Source organism: Pelobates fuscus, chromosome 2 (assembly GCF_036172605.1).
Source record: "Pelobates fuscus isolate aPelFus1 chromosome 2, aPelFus1.pri, whole genome shotgun sequence".
In the NCBI taxonomy this organism is placed as follows: Eukaryota; Metazoa; Chordata; class Amphibia; order Anura; family Pelobatidae; genus Pelobates; species Pelobates fuscus.
The window spans coordinates 408,474,492-408,493,039 of NC_086318.1; the positions used below are offsets into that span (position 1 = coordinate 408,474,492).

The 18,548-nt window shown below is 42.9% G+C and overlaps 1 protein-coding gene across 4 annotated transcripts in view; it reads right to left on the bottom strand.

Annotated features, from left to right (window-relative positions):
- Positions 1–9,461, bottom strand: part of FBXO11 (F-box protein 11) — a 67,347-nt gene extending 57,886 nt beyond the window's left edge. For 3 of the 4 annotated variants that reach the window (XR_010086635.1, XM_063443937.1, XM_063443935.1), the window contains exon 1: positions 9,115–9,461. Coding sequence is in view for 2 of the 4 variants with exons in the window: in XM_063443937.1 (XP_063300007.1) it covers positions 9,115–9,205 (91 nt within the window). In the remaining 2 variants the exon portion in view is untranslated. Of the gene's footprint in view, positions 1–3,121; positions 3,241–9,114 lie in introns of those variants that run through there. The other variant, XM_063443938.1, reaches the window with a different exon arrangement.
- Positions 9,462–18,548: the final 9,087 nt, after the last annotated feature.

An 18,548-nucleotide genomic window follows, 5' to 3' on the forward strand; every position in this document is an offset into this window, starting at 1 on the left:
GTGACGGCCACTGGAGGTATTCCTATCAATGTAAACACTGTATTTTCTCTGAAAATACAGTGTTTACATTAGATTGCCTGCAAGGAGCTATAGATCTCACCTGAACAAATACATTAAGCTGTAGCTGTTCAGGTGACTATAGTGTCCCTTTAATGAGAAAGTATCACGGAGAGTGTAATATTGATTTTTCTTTCCTTCTTCTAACCATACATTAACACCTTTGGGGGGACTTGCATCTTTACATGTGACCACAAAAAGCACTAGGTGGAAAAGCATTGAGAGGCTCTAAGCATGGAGGCTAATTTGACCCCAAGTCACATGGAAGCATGTAAGATTACTTTTATAGGAAACACCATCTGTGCCTTTGAGAAGTAAGCAACTGCATAGGGCCTATTTATCCACAAGTTTGCAAGACAGCAGTTTTATTGCAGCTGTCACTCAGCAATTGCCATTTAACCCCTCAAACAAAAGAGGTCAAGAAACTCCTTTTATATCATGATTGCCCTGGCAAATCAGCTCATTAAGCAGGAAAAAAAAAAAACTCCAAACACAAACCAAAAATAAGATTTATTTTTTTAAAGTATAGATTAAACACTTATATAGTGCTATTTGAATTGCTGGGAACCAAGAACTTTAGTTAAGACCACAATTAAAACTAATCTGCTCCATGAACGTGTTCACTATTAGTGGACTATTATGGGGATTTATTCAACAAATCACTGAATTCTGGTGAACTGAAAAATTAACTGCAAAACCTAAACTAAAAGAGGAAAGTTTGAAAACGCACCTGTAATGAACAAACAAGAGCTGGTGTCCCTGTAAAGAGAATAAACGGGAATCTCTCAGATGTAAGTGGTCAGGCTCTTGACAAATAATCCTAAATAGTTTTAACCTTCACTCCACCCTTCTCCCTCATATCTATGGGAAAATGAGGAAAAAAATAATGGACAGCTGCCTGACTCACAATCTCACTGCCTCATGTACAACAACCACCATAGGATTAGAACAGAAACCAGGGAACGGGTGAGAGATTACGGACCACATCCTGGTCACAAGAAAGAGAGGAGACCGGTCATATGTCTTGCTATAGAGGAAGGAGAGGGACATTCAGTAATATTTTTCCGATGAACAAATTTGCTGCAGTATCTTTAGTGATAGCTGCAAACAAGAAAACGCCTGCTTAAAACAAATAATTTCATAGTATTGGCAAGTACAGTATTGTCACATTGGAATCAGTGTAAAAAACGTGTTCCAAGTCAAAGGGAGCACTGCAGTACAAGTTCTTTCCAATCATTTCTATTAGGATTCATAGTACAGTTCAGCTGTATTGGGCTTGGCTTGTTGCAGCGTTTACAATAGCCTGCAGATACCCTTGTGAAGCTCCCAGAAATCAGCAAAGAGATTTGCATATTTCTTTAAAGAATTATCAACATAATATATATTATAATGTTGTGGTTATGGTGCCGGAGTGTTCCCTTAAGTCTCTCCAAACAGAATAATTGTAATGTGTTTCTATGAAGAGAATCCTATTCTTGCAGCTTGACAATGACCTCACATTTGGAGAAGCACCCTCAGAGCTTCTCTATGGAGAAGCATTTGACTGAAATCATCTGTCCGGGTGACGGCAGCAGGAGAAGCAGCACTTGTACACAGCTGACAGACAAATTTTACATTATTTAACTTTTTACAAATGGGTCTAAAGTAAAACTTTTCATGAATACTAATGTTATAAAGTCATAGATACATTTATAATATTAGAGCAGAAAAATGTTGGCACTACATAAGTAACTGCAACTGTAAGACATTAAAGGGACACTATAGTCACCCAGACCACTTCAGCTCAATGAAGTGGTCTGGGTGCCAGGTCCCTCTAGGGTTAACCCTGCCTGATGTAAACATAGCAGTTTCAGAGAAACTGCTATGTTTACATTTGGGGTTAAAGGACCACTATAGTGCCAGGAAAACAAACTAGTTTTCCTGGAACTATAATGCCCTGAGGGTGCCCCAACCCTCATGGTCCCCCTCCCACCGTGCTGAAGATTGAGGAAGGGGTTAAACACTTACCTTTCTCCAGCGCCAGGCTCGCTGGGGACTCTCCTCCCTCTTCTGATGTCATTGGCTGAATGGGCATGCGCGGCAAGAGCTGCGCGCGAATTCAGCCAGTCCATAGGAAAGCATTCTCAATGATTTCCTATGGACGCTGGCGTATTCTCACTGTGAAAATCACAGTGAGAAGCGCGGAAGCGCCTCTAGCGGCTGTCAATGAGACAGCCACTAGAGGCTGGATTAACCCTAATGTAAACATAGCAGTTTCTCTGAAACTGCTATGTTTACAGCACAAAGGGTTAATCCTAGATGGACCTGGCACCCAGATCACTTTATTGATGGTCTGGGTGCCTATAGTGGTCCTTTAAGCCAGCCTCTAGTGGCCGTCTTCCGGACAGCCACTAAAGGCGCATCTGCGACGCTGGAGGCACTTAATGCCTCCATCACGCAGAGCGTCCATAGGAAAGTATTGAAAAATGCTTTCCTATGGACACTTTGAATGCGCGTGTGGCACTGCCGCGCATGCGCATTCCACTCTGCTGACGTCAGACGGGGGAGGAGAGGTAAGGGAGCCCGGCGGTGGAAGAAGGTAAGTAACTGAAGGGGTTTTAACCCCTTCAGCACCACGGGAGGGGGACCCTGAGGGCAGGGGTATAACTTTTATTTATTAAAGCATACAATGTAAATATTTCAGCATTTCAAAAATAGTCTTTAAGAAATATTTACACTGAAATTCGACACAGTCAAAACATACAAGACAAAATAAAGACTGGAGCTAGGAGCAGAAGAAATGTGATGGTAGAAGCCGCAGGGCACATCTTCAAGTTAATAGATCAACTTTACAGTGGACATCCAGGTCACGGCACCCTAAGTGGGGGATGTTGCTTTTTGGAATCTTTGCAAAATATTCAAAGGTGACAAAGACACTTTTTAAAGGGATGGTCCCGGTTGATTGAAATGACTGCCATACAGGAAATGTGACAAAATGTTATCAAATAATCTACTGGTAGTATCCAGGAAGGAACGTGAGATTTTTAGGAATTCAGCTTTCTAAAACTGCTAACAGAACGCTTACGTCTGCATCCACCGCATCTGGTCTTCTCTAGAAGGTGATTGTCTCTTAAAGGCAACGTACAGTCAATGTAGGACCACACTCATTGGCTGTGTGCGCTCAGTTGACGTGCTCAGTGAATGAACGTTGTCCTGCATGGACGTAAAAAAACAATCCAGTTTATCTAGGTGGAGAAGATCAGATGCAGCACTGGTGCCTGGTCGGAGCGAGACAAGTTGTCAAATCGTGCTAAAAACGTTTTGACATCTTACAGGAGTGACAAAGCCAGGGCACTACTGGCACCATTACCACAACAGTGGCTATAGTAGCTATGGTGCATGGAGTCTTTGATTAAACAATCACTTTTGTTTGCATTTATGCCCTGTTCACTGCCAAGGGTTTATTGAATAAAATCAAAATTCAGGCTAAAATAGCACAGCTAGAATAATTTTTTAACTTTGCTAATTTTTGTTATATTTAGGCATAAGCATTAATATTCACCTCCCAGTTCACAATGTAGTGATTATACTCCCTAAATACTTCATGCTATCTACATGAGGAAACCAATTGCAATTTCCTTGTCACCAATGTAAAAGTCAAATTGTTTTACTATGGCATAGAACATTATTTGACAGTGAAGGTTACAACGTGCATGTCAGTGCTAGACATTATGCACAATGCAGACATTTTTTAATTATGATGTCACCATCAAATTCTTGATAAGCACAAATAGGTTTTAATAAATAACCCAAAACATTTGCTAACTTCAATCCTGGTTCTAGAAAGATATGCCAATAATACTATGTTAACCACACATAATTGTGGGTAATAATACAAAGGTAATTGATTAGCGGATGTTTGACCCTTTGACAATATCTTGTTCATCGCACTGGCACTCAAGTGGTTACAGAAAATGTAAACATAATTATCAACCAGGTAAATCATCACTTCTTCACTGCTCTCTGGTTGCTATACACTAGTTAGTGTACACTTCACACAAAGCTGAGTTAAACCTCCCCCTCCCCCGTTGCTATTATCATGGGAATGAACAGACAACACATAACGGTTGATCTGTATACATGTTTCTTAATGTTATTCACTAAGTAACAAATGTGCAACCTTATAACTGGCCCCTTTTTACTCAGAGTAAATGTATGGCTGTAGCTCAATTCCACAAATAAGGATCATAATTTGTGTGTTAATAACGGCGAAGTACGGTTTAGTGAGCTTAAATAAAGATATAACGGAGCCTCCTATCTACTGTCCTTTCTCTGTGTATAATGCCTACTCTAGTCATCTGATGTACTTTTAGGAGCTGTGAGTGAAATGTAACCAAAACGGAGTGTTCAACAACTTGCCCTGATTAAGATGCTGCATTTACCACTGCTTAGTAAGTCTACAGTATGCTCAAGAAGGTGTCTTAGGTCGACCCCAAGTTCTGCGGTGTATGTATACTGTGAATCTGTTTTATATGGTTGTAATCATGTTTGGGCCAGTCTGCTATGTTTAAAATACCGGTATGTGGTTATAGTCCTACTCAATCATTACATATATCACTACAGAAAGGTATAGCTGTGTGGTATAAGTATACCCCACATTTCAGCAGCTGTACAGTGTGTATGAGATATCCTATTATGGATTGCACTTTGTTGATACAACAAGTTCATAACCCCTGCTAAAGTCAGTGTTTACAGATGGTTTCCCTGTTATGTGTTGCTGTGTATTGTTGATATAGTGATCCTAACCTTAGTCCTATTCAGTGTATACAGGCCGTTTCCCAGTTATGGTTTGTCATGGGTTACTGATGACTTGAATAGAGCCACAGCTCAGCGCTATACAGTGTATAGAGAATGTATCCCTAGTATGGGTTCTGTAAGATTTGACATAGCGTGGATATGCGTCTCATTTGGTATATTCAGATGGTTTTCCAGTCATGGTTTGCTGTGTGGTAAAGGCACACATGTAGTAAAGGGACAGACAAGGTGTCAAGTGATCTGGGATGACCGGACTCCATACAATAGCTTGTACAGAAGAACCAGAGAAACAGATATTCCACAGGAACTTTTATTCTGAGTCACCGTTAAAACGGTTTGTGGATGGAAATCTGTGTACCTTTTCTTCTCTATAAGCTAATGGTATGTGAATAAAGCACAGACGGTTTTTTTAAGTTATTATTATAGTGTGAACTGAACCTGGTGGGTCTTATACAGTGCATGTATAATGTTTTACAGTTATTGTTTAGGGATTTAAATGTATCAATAGAACCATACAAAAAAAAAAAATTATATATTTATATATTATAACTGTGTGAGGACCTCCAGCGTCGCTCAAATCCCCATAGGAGAGCATTGAAAATAGTTTTCAATGCTTTCCTATGGGGAGACCTAATGCGCATGCGCAGAATTGCCGCGCATGCGCATTAGGTCTCCTCGGCAGTCTCGTCCACTGACGGAGCCAGTAGGAGGAGCGTCGCGGAGGAGGAGACAGCAGCGAGGGACATCGCCGCTGCCACAGGTAAGTGACTGAAGGGGTTTTCACCCCTTCAGTAACTGGCAATTGGGGGGTGAGAGGGGGAGGGACCCTCCAGTGCAAGGAAATCGGATCGTTTTCCTGGCACTGGAGTTTCCCTTTAATGATATCAACAGGGTCTCGGCTGCTTCCCACAGTGTAAAACAATTGTAAAGGTTCTGTTGCACATATTGACCCATAATATTGTTTCTTTACAAAATGTACATAAAATCTTCCAGCTATAGTTTGCTGACTTATAACAGTGTGGATAAAGACCTAGATTTGTTCCATACAATGTGTTGATATGGGGTAGATTGGGTCCCATGCAATCTGTTAGGGGCATTGTGCATGTTACAATATAAATAGGGCCCCAGCCTGGTACCGAACAGTGCATACATACAAGCTGTTGGGGATGTTGTGTGTTGTCGTTATAGTTTAAACTGCCCCGACCCGGTCACATTTCAACCAGATGTAGTTGGATTATGAATACGGTCCCAGGCCAACACCATGCCAGGGCACAATATTTTCACATGTCATTCATTGCTTACCTAGATTTCAGTAAGGCTTTTGACACTGTTGCACATAAAAGGCTTATCAATAAACTGCAATCTTTGAGTTTGAATTCCAATATTGTTAAATGGGTAAGGCAGTGGCTGAGTGACAGGCAACAGAGGGTTGTAGTTAATGGAGTATATTCGAAGCTTGGGCTTGTCACCAGTGGGGTACCTCAGGGATCTGTACTTAGACCCATTCTCTTTAATATTTGTATTAGTGATATTGCAGAAGGTCTTGATGGTAAGGTGTGTATTTTTGCAGATGATACTAAGATATGTAAAAGGGTTGATGTTCCAGGAGGGATAAGCCAAATGGCAAATGATTTGGGTAAACTAGAAAAATGGTCAGAGTTGTGGCAACTGACATTTAATGTGGATAAGTGCAAGATAATGCATCTTGGACGTAAAAACCCATGGGCAGAGTACAGGATATTTAATAGAGTCCTAACCTCAACATCTGAGGAAAGGGATTTGGGGTGATTATTTCTGATGACTTAAAGGTAGGCAGACAATGTAATAGAGCGGCAGGAAATGCTAGCAGAATGCTTGGTTGTATAGGGAGAGGTATTAGCAGTAGAAAGAGGAAAGTGCTCATGCCATTGTACAGAACACTGGTGAAACCTCACTTGGAGTACTGTACACAGTACTGGAGACCATATCTTCAGAAGGATATTGATACCTTAGAGAGAGTTCAAAGAAGGGCTACTAAACTGGTTCATGGATTGCAGGATAAAACTTACCAGGAAAGGTTAAAGGATCTTAACATGTATAGCTTGGAGGAAAGACGAGACGGGGGGGATATGATAGAAACATTTAAATAAATAAATGGAATCAACACAGTAAAGGAGGAGACTATATTTAAAAGAAGAAAAACTACCACAACAAGAGGACATAGTCTTAAATTAGAGGGACAAAAGGTTTAAAAATAATATCAGGAAGTATTACTTTACTGAGAGGGTAGTGGATGCATGGAATAGCCTTCCAGCTGAAGTAGTAGAGGTTAACACAGTAAAGGAGTTTAAGCATGCGTGGGATAGACATAAGGCTATCCTAACTATAATGTAAGGCCAGGGACTAATGAAAGTATTTAGAAAACTGGGCAGACTAGATGGGCCGAATGGTTCTTATCTGCCGTCACATTCTATGTTTCTAAGTAAAAATCTAGCCTTGGTGAATATGCCATGGACTCAGTGTAGGACTTGAAAATTTTAAGTCCTGCCCATACAATGCATTCAAGGCTGTTTGGGGTACTGTGTGTGGATGTAGTGTGATAGGGCCAAGTCCAGTCCCATAATATGTATACTATGAATAAACCCCAGCCTGGTCCCATACAGTGTATACAGGCTGTAAGGGGTGTTGTATTTTGTTATAGTGTTAGTAATGCCCCAGTGTGGTACCATACAGTGTATACATTCTGTTAGGGATGCTGTGTGTTGTAGTTATAGTGTTCAAAGGGTCCCATGCAGTACATACATTCTGTTAAGGGTGCTGTGTGTTCTTATGGTGTTATTAAGGTGCCATACATTCTGTTATGGTGGCTGTGTTGTTGTTGTTGTTGTTATGGTGTTATTAAGGTCCCATGCATTCTGTTATGGTGGCTGTGTTGTTATGGTGTTATTAAGGTCCCATAATTCTGTTATGGTGGCTGTGTTGTTATGGTGTTATTAAGGTCCCATAATTCTGTTATGGTGGCTGTGTTGTTATGGTGTTATTAAGGTCCCATAATTCTGTTATGGTGGCTGTGTTGTTATGGTGTTATTAAGGTCCCATAATTCTGTTATGGTGGCTGTGTTGTTATGGTGTTATTAAGGTCCCATAATTCTGTTATGGTGGCTGTGTTGTTATGGTGTTATTAAGGTCCCATAATTCTGTTATGGTGGCTGTGTTGTTATGGTGTTATTAAGGTCCCATAATTCTGTTATGGTGGCTGTGTTGTTATGGTGTTATTAAGGTCCCATAATTCTGTTATGGTGGCTGTGTTGTTGTTATGGTGTTAGGTCCCATACAGTGAATACATTATGTTAAGGTGGCTGTGTGTTGTTGTTTTGGTGTTATTAAGGTCTCATACATTCTGGCACGGTGGCCGTGTGTTGTTGTTATGGTGGCAGTAAGGCCCAGCCCGGTCCCATACACTGCATACATTCTGTTATGGTGGCGTGTGTTGTTGCTGTTATGGTTGCCATGTGTTGTTGTTATGGTGGCAGTAAGGCCCCATACAGTGAATACATTCTGTTTTGGTGGCTATGTTGTTGTTGTTATGGTGGCAGTAAGGCCCCATACAGTGAATACATTCTGTTATGGTGGATGTGTTGTTATGGTGGCCGTGTGTGGTTGTTGTTATGGTGGCAGTAAGGCCCTATACAGTGAATACATTCTGTTATGGTGGCCGTGTGTTGTTGTTGTTATGGTGGCAGTAAGGCCCCATACAGTGAATACATTCTGTTATGGTGGATGTGTTGTTGTTATGGTGGCCGTGTGTGGTTGTTATGATGGCAGTAAGGCCCCATACATTCTGTTATGGTGGCTGTGTGTTGTTGTTATGGTGGCAGTAAGGCCCCATACAGTGAATACATTCTGTTATGGTGGATGTGTTGTTGTTATGGTGGCCGTGTGTGGTTGTTGTTATGGTGGCAGTAAGGCCCAACACGGTCCCATACTCTGCACACAGTCCAGTTCCCAGTAATGACCAGCTGGGCCGCAGTCAGTGCAGACAAAGCGCGGCCTGAGGCCCGAGCTGAGCCCGAGCAGCGCACTTTCCTGGCAGCGCCCCCCGAGGTTGAGGAGGAGGAGTCGGCCCCGAGCCGAGCGGCCTGGGAATAAATACCTCACATCACGGGTTACCCCGCTCTCCCCCCTTACCCCGCTCTCCCCCCTTACCCCGCTCTCCCCCCATCCCCCTCTTTGACACCCCCCCCCCCTGCTCCCCCCTTTTTACCCCGCTCCCCCCCCGCTTACCCCGCTCCCCGGCGTTGTTTCTCTCCGGCTGCACCGGGCGCGGCCTGGACACTCGCCTGGGTCTCCTGTTGGCTGCTCTGACCGAGTTCATTTGCTGACTGAGGGCCGCACACCGGGCTCCTGGCTGCTGGGCTCGCCCTGTGTCTGCCGTGCGGGGGAGGCGCCCTGCAGTGGTGCTGGTGGCTGTTTAGTCGGTCGGTTTCCGGTGTCCCCCCCTCCCTGCGGCCGGTACCTGCTGGCGCTCGGCTGTCGTTCTCTCACAGCAGCCCCGATCCGATCCCCTCCCGTGAGCCCCGTCTGTCCGCGGCAGGAGGAGCCATTGACACCGCCAGAGACACAGTCACACAGTGAGGGGGGGGGGAGAGACGCGCAGCCTGGGCCTGGCGCGGACCAATCACAGCCCCCGACACAGCGCGCTGACCGCCGAGCGGCCAATCACGGCGCTCGACACAACTCGCCGCACGTGGGCCGGCCAATAGGAAGCCGTGTCTCTTGACTGGCCGGAGCCTGGTTGAGGGAAGATGGTGTCCGGGGTGGAGCTGCCCTGAACGTTCAGACATGGAGTCTGTGTGCGCGGCGGGGGAACCGAGGGGGGACAGTGTGCGGCTCTCATAGCGGCCCTCACAGACCCCCCCAGGCTCCACCCCAGACCCCGCGCCAGGCTCGGATAGCGCGGTCGTAGCCCGGGAGGGGGGCTCTGTGCAGTGACGCAGTGACCTGGGACATGTCCGCAGAGAGACACCCCACTATAATGACAGACCCCCACACATCCCATTCACCCCACTATAATGACAGACCCCCACACATCCCATTCACCCCACTATAATGACAGACCCCCACACATCCCATTCACCCCACTATAATGACAGACCCCCACACATCCCATTCACCCCACTATAATGACAGACCCCCACACATCCCACTCACCCCACTATAATGACAGACCCCCACTCACCCCACTATAATGACAGACCCCCACTCACCCCACTATAATGACAGACCCCCACTCACCCCACTATAATGACAGACACATCCCACTCACCCCACTATAATGACAGACACATCCCACTCACCCCACTATAATGACAGACCCCTACACATCCCACTCACCCCACTATAATGACAGTCACCCCACTATGACAGACCCCAACACTCATCCCACTCACCCCACTATAATGACAGAATCCCACACATCCCACTCACCCCACTATAATGTCAGACCCCCCACACACCCCACTATAATGACAGTCACCCCACTATAGACAGACCCCCCACACACCCCACTATAATGACAGACCCCCACTCACAGGGTTACAATGACAGACCCCAACACCCCACTCACAGGGTTACAATGACAGACCCCACTCACAGGGTTATAATAACAGACCCGCACTCACAGGGTTATAATGACATACCCCCACTCACAGGGTTATAATGACAGACCCCCACTCACAGGGTTATAATGACAGACCCCCACTCAGAGTTATAATGATAATTACACCAAACCACAGGGAATGTCACAGTATTGGACAAAGTAGACGGACTGTGAAAGCTCTCCAAGTCCCAAAATATTACTGCGCAGTGGTAAACATTCTAATTGCTGCTAATCTGCTAAATAGTAAATTTTTTGGGCCTGTTCTTCATATCTGAGAGTCAAATCGAAGCGTCTAATAGTGTGCTTTCTGCGCACGTGTAAACATTCTAATTGTTTTGCTGCTAATCTGCTGCTTACATTGGAGTTTTAAAAAGTCCTTTTTTTTGGCACTAAATAGTATCGTATCTGAGAGTCAAATCGAAGCGTAACTTTGATTCAAATTGTTTTGTTGCTAATCTGCTAAATAGTCCATTTTGGGGCCTGTTCTTCATATCTGAGAGTCAAATAGAAGCGTCAAATAGTGCGCTTACTGCGCACTTGTAAACATTCTATTTTTTTTGCTGCTAATCTGCTAAATAGTATATTTTGGGGTTTGTTCTTCATATCTGAGAGTCAAATAGTGCGTTTACTGCGCACTTGTAAACATTCTAATTGTTTTGCTGCTAATCTGCTAAATAGTACATTTTGGGGCCTGTTCTTCATATCTGAGAGTCAAATAGTGCGTTTACTGCGCACTTGTAAACAGTCTAATTGTTTTGTTGCTAATATGCTAAATAGTACATTTTGGGGCCTGTTCTTCATATGTGAGAGTCAAATCGAAGCGTCTAATAGTGTGCTTACTGCGCACTTGTAAACATTCTAATTGTTTTGCTGCTAATCTGCTGCTTACATTGGAGTTTTAAAAAGTCACTTTTTATTTTCTTTGGCGCTAAATAGTATATTTGGGGTGTTCACTTCATATCTGAGAGTCAAATTGAAGCGTAACTTTGATTCGAATTTACTACATCGGTCACTTGTAATACTGTTTCACACCTACAACATTTGTTACACAGATCTAAGTGATAGAAAACAGATTGATATTTTCTACACTAGAAACTACCAGATAACCAGCTGCTATATTTAAACCAGTGATCAATAGCTAAGAGGTACTTCAACAATATTGTAATTCTGGGGTAATACCCTTACAAGTCAAACTGAGAGGTCAGTTTATAGGGAAAAGTGTTGCCTGGAGGAAATTCTAAAACAATTTCCATATGTCATTTGCAGACTTTACATGCTGGAAAAACACAGTTGCCAACTGCTGTGGCTTTCTGCAATGTGCATACCGGCAAGGAGGGCATGGTTGAGGAGTGGGTGGAAGATGATGTGGAGGATGAGGTCCTAGACCCGACATGGAATCAAGGTCATGCGAGTGACGTGTGCAGTTTGGAGGAAGAGGCGCTGGTCGCACAGAGGCACCAGCACAGCATAAGAGGGAGCAAGGTGCACAAGCGGAGCGTCCGTCCACTAGCGCTCGTCGGCATGTATAAGCTTGAGAATCACCATGGTAGGCGAAGAAACTGGCATCGAAAGTTGATATGGATGACATCCGCATGCAAATTCGCCGCCGCGGGGATGTGCGATTTGCCGAGGTTCTCTAGAGTCAACAAAGTGCCTACACAACTATAATGTCAACAGCTACTCTGCTGTCCCAATATTTTTGGGGCTAGCCCAATTAAAATATATATATATATAAACAGTGTTGGCTACCTCATCCTCCTCCTCCACCACCACGGTCACCGCCTCCTCAACCTATGGGTCACTTAGTATAAACTAGGTACACATTAGCAGAGGCTTGTGAAGGCCTTTTTTCCATGCATCAGGACTGCAAGAAATGCACCGCAGGCCGCAATTGTTTCTTTTTTTTTATATGTCCCACTATTATAAAAAACAGTGTTGGCTACCTCCTCCTCCACCGCCGCTTCCACCCACACCGCCACGGTCACCGCCTCCTCAACCTATGGGTCACTTAGTATAAACTATGTACACAATAGCAGAGGCTTGTGAAGGCCTTTTCTCCATGCATCAGGAGTTGAGCTCAGTTTGAACAATGAAAGAGAATACCCTGCATTCCAACCCTCTCTCAAATGGATAATTCTGGTGATCCTCCTGACAGCCATGCTTTAGATTTTGATTTATGTTCTTCCAAAGCTAAAATCAAAGATTCCATCTAGTGCTATTTTATGGCTCAGCTGTATTTTTAATTTTTATGTTATTTTAAGTGATTTCCCTATCCACATTTGTTTGCAGGGCACTTGTCCTACTTTTACCCCCATTTTACTTGCTTTTACAGCTCTCTAGCTCTTTCAACAAGTTTTTAGAGGGATTTTTGTGGCCAAAAGTTCGGGTTCCCATTGACTTCAATGGGGTTCGGAGTCAAGTTCGAGTCCGAACCCGGACTTTTTTTCGAAGTTCGGCTGGACCCGAAAATCCAGGTGTCCACTCAACTCTAGCGACTAGCTTTTAGTAGTGGCAACCGGTAACTCTGTATCACTGCTTGTGAAATTTTGCAGTCAGGAAACAGCTGATACTTGCTACAGTATCCAGTTGCATAAGAATAGAGACTAGTTTGTAAACGAGTCTGCCAAAAGGTAATCATAGTCTTTTACCAATAGACAAAACCAGATGTATGTGCACAAAAAAAAAATTCAAAAATCTTCAATGGAAGAAGTCCAAATTTAAAAACACACAAAACAAGTTATCACTCTTCACCAGGGCTGCCATCAGAAATTTTGGGGCCCCTAACACTGCTCAAGGTCTGGGCCTCCAAGCCCACCCGCAAATCACGCCAACAGGAATACACACACAGACACAAACACACGCACTGATACAAAAAGGACACACATCCATACTAACAGACATACGCACATACAGTCATACATACTGACACACACATACTGAAATAGACATACACACCGACACATACTAACATACAGACACACACATTCATACATACCCAAACTTTGGAGACTGCAAAAGTAGTACCTATCCATAAAGGTGGTGACACTACTTTGGTATCTAACTATTGCCCAATGTCATTGCTCCCGGTATTGTCAAAAATCTTGGAAAAATGCATCCACACGCAACTACGTGAATATTATCAACAATCAAACTATCTGACCCCTGATCAATCAGGCTTTCGTCCAAATCACTCAACTTCGACTGCCCTCTTAAAGGTTTGCAATGACATCCAAATTGGCGTGGAACAAGGAGACTTAACTAGAGCAATTTTCCTTGATTTTGCAAAGGACTTTGACACAGTAGACCATGGCATTCTTTTACGAAAACTTAGAAACTCAGGCATTGGTGATCGCCCACTAACCTGGTTTCGATCATATATTTCAGACCAATTGCAATATGTGGCCATTTCTGATAGTGCCTCCCTCCCTCTTCCAGTCATGTGTGGTGTTCCCCAAGGCTCCATACTCGGCCCACTGCTATTCACATTATTTATAAATGATCTGCCTAACATCTGCAAACCCTCAACTGTACATATGTATGCAGACGACACTGTAATTTACGCTAGTAAACTTAATCTACTGCAGCTTTAAGCTGTGCTCCTAAACAAATTCATAGAGGTAGAAAGGTGGATAGCGGTTAACAATCTATTCCTAAACACTGACAAAACAGTTACAATGATCTTTGAAACTGTACCTAAATTAAGTAAACTACAAAATCAACAACTATGTATCAGAACAAATTCAAATAGCACACTGGCAGCAGTCTGTGCTTTCAAATATCTAGGTATGTTGCTAGACCCCAATCTATCCTTTGGCCTTCACATTGAAAAAATCTCTTCAAAACTAGGTGCCCTGTACGAAAACAAATCCTGCCTAAGCCCTACAGTAAGGAAACAGTACAACAAATGCATTGGTTATGGGGATGTCGTGTATGCACCCGCACCGCAAACCCACCTTAATAAACTCAATATGTTATATAATTCATTCTGCCACTATGTACTAGAATGTAATTACTTTACCCACCACTGTGACATGTTAAAAGAGCTAAACTGGCTATCGCTGGAATCCTGATGCACTCTTCAGCTTTCCAGCCTTGTGCATAAGAGCTTTTCTGGGAAGCTCCCACCCTATCTGAGTAGAATGCTCTCCTCGGCTGTTCCCACCTCCTATAATCTCCGATTCAGTACTTGCACGATATTTAGCATACTGCAATACAAAAATAAAGTGGCTTGATCATCATTTTCCTACAGAGCACAGCAATTATGGAATAACCTCAGGGACACAGTCAAATCTTCATTCAATCTAAAAAAAAATTCAGAGATCTATGGCAATATAGCTCAGCAAAGAATTCACCTGTCATGGTTTAATATATTTATCACCTGTTATGTGTTAAATGTATATATGTGTGTGTGTGTGTGTGTATATATATATATATATATATATATATATATATATATATATATATATATAGTTTGTATATTGAATTTTTGTAATATAGTATACTCTTGTAAAAATGAAATGTTTTGTGGACCCAGGACATACTTGAAAACGAGAGAAATCTCAATGTATCTGTAACGGATCACCTGGCACCACGACTGGGTACCTCTGTTGAAGGATGCTCCTAGCGCTGCCTGAGGACTTCAAGCACTCCAGCAGACACTATAACCACCGCAGACTCCTTCAGGTAACAAGCTTTTATAAGAGCTTAGTGATGATTATAGCAAGGGAATATGCAGACCATAGCAATCCCTTGTAGCAGATTCCCCCAATAAGAGACAGTACTCTAAATTGAGGGTGATGTAGAACTGTTTTAATAAGCCTCAAAGGTCTTTCGTTTATGCAAGTTCTTAAACAAAGTTACCACCCACATGGTTTTGTGGAACAGCCAATCAAACACAATACAATACAGTCAGACACTCCCAGTTAGGACACACAAACCTTTCCCTCTGCCTGTGATATAATTACTGTACACAATGGGTTAACTTAATTATCACAGGCAGGAAAATATACAGTTTCACACAATATTCATAACTTCCAAACCATACATGCAATTCTCATAAGTTACATATTCTAAATCAGCATTATCCATATACAAACATATGTCAAAATCATACAATTCCCTCCAGTGGTTTAAAAGTTAGGTGGAAGTCCTATTTGACCGACTGCAAGCATGGCTTTTATGTGGCGAAAGTGACCTCGCCACTGGTTTTTGGAGGGGCCTGTTTGCCAGCCTCTTGCCTTCTGACTATGGTGTCTGGGAGATTGTGCCCTTTAAAAACAGTAATTGGGCTTATGGACTCCTATTGGACTGGTGCTGGCCCTTTAAGCACATTATTTGGGCATATTGGATTTTGAAACACTTTTTCTGCCCCTTTGATTCCATGGGAGAATGTGCCTCTTCCCCTCCCCCGTTTTCCTGTCCCATTGTTCTCCAGCAGGGCGTTGTCCCAGGGACACTGCCAAAGTTGTTTTCGTGGTCTCCAGCCTGCTCTGTAGCCTAAATTTAGAGACCTTAAGTCGGTTGGCCTCTTTCTATACCACGGTGGTCGGTTATAAGCGAGTCTGTGCAGTGGTGGAGTTCCCTTTTTTACTTTGGACTCCCCCTGGACTAAGTTTTCCTTCTTTATTCTCCTCTATTTACATCTCCCTGTCCTTTCGATTTACTTACTGCCTCACAAGTTAGACAACTTTACTGGTGGAGATTTTCACCAATACTTGTATATACAGTTGCAAGAAAAAGTGAACCCTTTGGAATGATATGGATTTCTGCACAAATTGGTCATAAAATGTGATCTGAACATCATCTAAGTCACTCAATAGACAATCACAGTCTGCTTAAACTAATAACACACAAAGAATGAAATGTTGCCATGTTTTTATTGAACACACCATGTAAACATTCACAGTGCAGGTGGGAAAAGTATGTGAACCCCTAGACTCAGACATCTCTAAGAGCTAATTGGAGTGAGATGGTGAGATGTCAGCCAACTGGAGTCCAATCAATGAGATGGGATTGGAGGTGTTGGTTACAGCTGCCCTACCCTATAAAAAAAAAAACACCAGTTCTGGGTTTGCTTTTCACAAGAAGCATTGCCTGATGTGAATGATGCCTCGCACAAAAGAGCTCTCAGAAGACCTACGATTAAGAATTGTTGACTTGCATAAAGCTGGAAAGGGTTATAAAAGTATCTCCAAAAGCCTTGCTGTTCACCAGTCCACGGTAAGACAAATTGTCTATAAATGGAGAAAAATCAGCACTGCTGCTACCCTCCCTAGGAGTGGCCGTCCTGTAAAGATGACTGCAAGAGCACAGCGCAGACTGCTCAATGAGGTGAAGAAGAATCCTAGAGTGTCAGCTAGACTTACAAAAGTCACTGGCAAATGCTAACATCCCTGTTAGCAAATCTACAATACGTAAAACACTAAACAAGAATGGATTTCATGGGAGGATACCACAGAGGAAGCCACTGCTGTCCAAACAAAACATTGCTGCACATTTTCAGTTTGCACAAGAGCACCTGGATGTTCCACAGCAGTACTGGCAAAATATTCTGTGGACAGATGAAACCAAAGTTGAGTTGTTTGGAAGAAACACACAACACTATGTGTGGCAAAAAAGAGGCACAGCACATCAACATCAAAACCTCATCCCAACTGTGAAGTATGGTGGTGGGGGCATCATGGTTTGGGGCTGCTTTGCTGCATCAGGGCCTGGACGGATTGCTATCATCGAAGGAAAAATGAATTCCCAAGTTTATCAAGACATTTTGCAGGAGAACTTAAGGCCATCTGTCTACCAGCTGAAGCTCAACAGAAGATGGGTGTTGCAACAGGACAATGACCCAAAGCATGGAAATAAATCAACAACAGAATGGCTTAAACAGAAGAAAATACGCCTTCTGAAGTGGCCCAGTCAGAGTCCTGACCTCAACCCGATTGAGATGCTGTGGCTTGACCTTAAGAAAGCGATTCACACCAGACATCCCAAGAATATTGCTGAACTGAAACAGTTCTGTAAAGAGGAATGGTCAAGAATTACTCCTGACCGCTGTGCACGTCTGATCTGCAACTACAGGAAACGTTTGGTTGAAGTTATTGCTGCCAAAGGAGGTTCAACCAGTTATTAAATCCAAGGGTTCACATACTTTTTCCACCTGCACTGTGAATGTTTACATGGTGTGTTCAATAAAAACATGGCAACATTTCATTCTTTGTGTGTTATTAGTTTAAGCAGACTGTGATTGTCTATTGTTGTGACTTAGATGATGATCAGATCACATTTTATGACCAATTTGTGCAGAAATCCATATCATTCCAAAGGGTTCACATACTTGTTCTTGCAACTGTATATATATATATATATTTATAATATAGGGAATTTCTGAGTGTAATAGGGGTTACTCATTATCCGACCTGTCCCTCTTTAACCTACTAGGGCATGGCAAGCTGCCTTTTTGGCTATAATTATTTATCTACAGGCTGGATTCCCTTGGGGCACTACTGAAACAGTTCCCTCACTAGCTGCTACTTTGTTTCGACTTTCATCTAAGTGAATAGATTTGTTACACTTTTGGAAACTTTCCTATTCTGCTAAGGTACTATGCCTTGTAGTTACTCCTAGTCAGCTAGATTTTCAGTCTCTAGTGCTATGGTTTTAATTCCCTATTTTTTAGGGTGACTGTGTGTTCTTGGGATTTTATTTTGTTTTTTTCAATAAAGTTTATTATTTTTTAAGCTCTGATATTGATTTATTATTAGGGGGTAGCGGCCTTGAGGAGAATTCCCCCGTTTTTACGAGGAGTTCCCCTCACTATCTTGTGTTCTTTATACTATTTAGGGTTATGCCCTCTACCATTTCTGTACTCCCTCTCAGAGTTTTGCTTTGGCTGGAAGTATTTTGTATATGTTATTTAAAGGGTTACTTTTAACATTATAATCACTACAGCTCATTGTAATGGGGAACACCATTTCTCAACTGTTTGCCCTCTTACCTGGGTGCACACTGGGCACCAGTGCTCCATGCTGTGGTCTGTTAATACGCTTCCGGATTCAGCCGAACT